Consider the following 5,000-nt stretch of genomic DNA (forward strand, 5'->3'; position numbering starts at 1 on the left):
GAAACATTCGGGTACTTCCGGGTCATTTGGGGCTGGGTTTCCTGAATCTGATGAGCCATCTTGGACTCCACCCTACAGGAGGTGGGAACACCAGAAGGGGAGGAGCCAGACATTATTCAGCAAGATTACAGAATTATTCTGCCAAAACGGGAGCAGGATATGCAGTGACACACAGAGAACTTTCCTCTCAGCACCTGCTGTATAGAACCATCACATTTACTTACTAGATTAAAAGAAACTAAAATACTTCAGTTAGCTATGTGTGTTTAACAAACACACTTGTGTTTTATCATTAAGTATTTTTGAAGTGAAAAGTGTAATTGTGTAGAGGGCCTCTGTGCTTCCAGTGAAGTATGGGAGACCCTCCGGGGCCTGCTGTTCTGAGATCAGTTTACTAAAACTGGAGAGGTCTACATCAAGATCCTAAAACCACTAACACCAAGAAAACCTTTATATGAGACAAATAGTGTGTCCACATGCACGCGCTCTCACTCACACACACACACACACACACACACACACACACACACAGATATACACACAGATCCTCACACAGTGCCCAAACCGATCATAATGGAGAGTTTATTTTAGCCGAGCAGGTATGAGTGGGGAAAGATAAAAGCGTGTGTATTTGTGGCTGTGGAGATCAGTTTCAAAGACTGTGGGATATAGCAGCTTAAACCCTCTTACGCACACGCGCGCACACACACACACACACACACATATATACAAACGCACGCATGCATGCACACACACACACACACACACACATATACAAACGCACGAACACACACACACACATACAAAGGCGTGCACACACACACATATACAAACACACGCACACACATATACAAACGCACACACATACAAATATGCACTCCCCCACACACACACAGCCGCTCACAACCTAAAGAATGACCACTCTATACACCCCCACACACAAACACACACACAGCCGCTCACAACCTAAAGAATGACCACATGATACACCCCCCCCACACACATACACACAAACACACACACAGCCGCTCACAACCTAAAGAATGACCACTCCATACACCCCTCCGCCACACACACACAGCCGCTCACAACCTAAAGAATGACCACTCCATACACCCCCCCACACAGAAACATACACACACACAGCCGCTCACAACCTAAAGAATGACCACTCTATACACCCCCACACACAAACACACACACAGCCGCTCACAACCTAAAGAATGACCACACGATACACCCCCCCCACACACATACACACAAACACACACAGAGCTGCTCACAACCTAAAGAATGACCACTCCATACACCACCCCACACAGAAACACACACACACACACACACAGCCGCTCACAACCTAAAGAATGACCACTCCATACACCCCCCCGCCACACACACACAGCCGCTCACAACCTAAAGAATGACCACTCCATACACCCCCCCACACAGAAACATACACACACACAGCCGCTCACAACCTAAAGAATGACCACACGATACACCCCCCCCACACACATACACACAAACACACACAGAGCCGCTCACAACCTAAAGAATGACCACTCCATACACCACCCCACACAGAAACACACACACACACAGCCGCTCACAACCGAAAGAATGACCACTCCATACACCCCCCCGCCACATACACACAGCCGCTCACAACCTAAAGAATGACCACTCCATACACCCCCCCACACAGAAACATACACACACACAGCCGCTCACAACCTAAAGAATGACCACTCCATACACCCCCCCCCACACACACAGCTGCTCACAACCATTCCATACACACACACACACACACACACACACACACACACACACACACACACACAGCCACTCACAACCTAAAGAATGACCACTCCATACACCCCCCTCCCCCAAACACAGAAACACACGCATAGCCGCACACAACCTAAAGAATGACCACTCCATACACCCCCCCACACACACAGCTGCTCACAACCTAAACAATGATCACTCCATACACCCCCCCCACACACACATACACACACACACAGACGCACGCACGCGCATACACACACGCATACACACACAGAGACGCACGCACACGCACACACACACGCACACACGCACGCACACACACGCACACAGACACACGCACAGCTGGGAACAAAAGCCCCCAAATATGCCAGGAGGGTGTGTCTGGCATAACACCAAGACCACATTAAAAACCAGGACAAACTTTAGTGTGCAAACATTATACACACACACACACACACACACACACACACACACACACACACACGCACACACACGCACACACACACACACACACACACACACTAGTTTAACACACATATTTGGAGTGCCAAGGCTGAATTTGAATATAGCATGGAAAATCTCAGTGGGTAAAGTCTAAATCCGTCTAAGAATAGTGTCAGCTGGGAGCAGCAGGCATGGAGAGACCACAGTGAGACCATCACATGGAGAGACCATAGAGAGACCCATCACATGGTGAGACCATAGAGAGACCATCACATAGAGAGCACTGCTGGTAAGCACCTGAGTGGAAAAATGCTCTACCTACATCTACACACACACACACACACACACACACACACACACACACACACACACACAGATTCACACACACAAATACACACACACACACAAAGACTGATCTACACACACAACCTCACACACACTGATCTACACACAAACACTGATCTACACACAAACACACACACACACACACACACAAAACACTGATCTACACGCACACACAAAAACACAGATCTACACAAACACAGATCTACACACACACTGATCTACACACACAGAAACACACACACACTCTCTATCACCCCATACTCTATTTACTACACTTCACACTTTGTTTTTATGATGTAAATTAATATTTTATATTAAAAGCACTTTAAGACTTTTGATTCAACATGAACAGCTCTATATAAATAAAGATGATTATTATTGTATTATTATTATTATTATTAACTTCATCACAAAGTCTGATGGTTTCTTCCAGATGACTTCCATTGTGGATAATAATCCAACAGCAGAGTGGGAGCGTATGTTCAATCATACCAAGAATATGGTTACACACTCAATAACCCGAAAACTGAATTTTGTCAGTAATGCGATCAACATGTTTACATGCACTTTCAGATTATGGGCAAATTCCAGGTTTACATGATTCAGGCAAGAATCAGAGTTCTATTTTCCAACCAGCCAATAATCTCACAGAAGGTTGTGATGTAAACTTCAAACTTTCTGCTGTGGATTTTTGTTAACATGGACCCACATTACCGGCAAATATGGAACTTCATTATTTATGGTTATTAATAGTGTGTAATACTGCCCTTCATACAGATTTATCTGTACTGATGTAAAGACAGAGACAAGCTTTTTTTTTTTTTCTTTTTTTTTACAAGGAGTGAGTGCAGCATTTAATTCTACACTCTAACAGCAGCTTTACATTCTACACCTGAAGAACAGCTCTACACTCTATACTGTACACTATAAGAACAGCTCTACACTACTCTAACAGCAGCTCTACATTCTACACCCTAGGAACAGCTCTACACCCTATACTGTACACTATAAGAACAGCTCTACACTACTCTAACAGCAGCTCTACATTCTACACCCTAAGAACAGCTCTACACTCTATACTGTATATTATAAGAACAGCTCTACACTCTACACTAACAGTAGCTCTACACTCTACACCCTAAGAACAGCTCTACACTCTATACTGTACACTATAAGAACAGCTCTACACTACACTCTAACAGCAGCTTTACACTCTACACCCTAAGAACAGCTCTACACTCTATACTGTATATTATAAGAACAGCTCTACATTCTACAGTAACAGTAGCTCTACACTCTAACATCAGCTCTACACTCTACACTCCAACAGCAGCTCTACACTCTATACTCAAAAAACAGCTCTACACTCTATACTGTACACTCAAAGAACAGCTTTACACTCTACACCCTAAGAACAGCTCTACACTCTATACTGTACACTATAAGAACAGCTCTACACTCTAAGAACAGCTCTACACTGTATACTGTACACTATAAGAACAGCTCTACACTATACTATACACTATAACAACAGCTCTACACTCTATACTGTAAACTATAACAACAGCTCTACACTCTATACTGTACACTATAACAGCTCTACGCTCTACACCCTAAGAACAGCTCTACACTCTATACTGTACACTATAACAACAGCTCTACACTCTAACAGCAGCGCTACACTCTATCCTGTACACTATAAGAACAGCTCTACACTACACTCAAAGAACAGCTCTACACTCTATACTGTACACTATAAGAACAGCTCTACACTCTACACTCAAAGAACAGCTCTACACTCTATACTGTACACTATAAGAACAGCTCTACACTCAAAGAACAGCTCTACACTCTATACTGTACACTCTAAGAACAGCTCTACACTACACTCAAAGAACAGCTTTACACTCTATACTGTACACTATAAGAACAGCTCTACACTCTATACTGTACACTATAAGAACAGCTCTACACTCAAAGAACAGCTCTACACTCTACACCCTAAGAACAGCTCTACACTCTATACTGTACACTATAAGAACAGCTCTACACTCTACAGTCTAACAGCAGCTCTACACTCTACAGTCTAACAGCAGCTCTACACTCTATACTGTACACTATAAGAACAGCTCTACACTCAAAGAACAGCTCTACTCTATACTGTACACTATAAGAAGAGCTCTACACTCAAAGAACAGCTCTACACTCTACACCCTAAGAACAGCTCTACACTCTATACTGTACACTATAAGAACAGCTCTACACTCTACACTTAAAGAACAGCTCTACACTCTATACTGTACATTATAAGAACAGCTCTACACTCAAAGAACAGCTCTACACTCTATACTGTACACTATAACAGCAGCTCTACACTACACTCAAAGAACAGCTTTACACTCTATACTGTACACTAT

General features: G+C 43.5%; 1 protein-coding gene across 5 annotated transcripts in view; it reads right to left on the reverse strand.

Moving 5' to 3' along the window:
* Positions 1 to 5,000, reverse strand: part of ankfn1b (ankyrin repeat and fibronectin type III domain containing 1b) — a 109,784-nt gene that overhangs the window by 16,204 nt on the left and 88,580 nt on the right. For all 5 annotated transcript variants that reach the window (XM_035530429.2, XM_035530430.2, XM_035530427.2 and 2 more), the window contains one exon: positions 1 to 72. This exon is cut by the window's left edge and continues 130 nt beyond it. In XM_035530429.2, coding sequence (XP_035386322.1) covers positions 1 to 72 — 72 coding nt within the window. The remainder of the gene's footprint in view (positions 73 to 5,000) is intronic.

This window comes from Electrophorus electricus, chromosome 14 (assembly GCF_041902795.1).
Source record: "Electrophorus electricus isolate QZ-2024a chromosome 14, ASM4190279v1, whole genome shotgun sequence".
NCBI lineage: Eukaryota > Metazoa > Chordata > Actinopteri > Gymnotiformes > Gymnotidae > Electrophorus > Electrophorus electricus.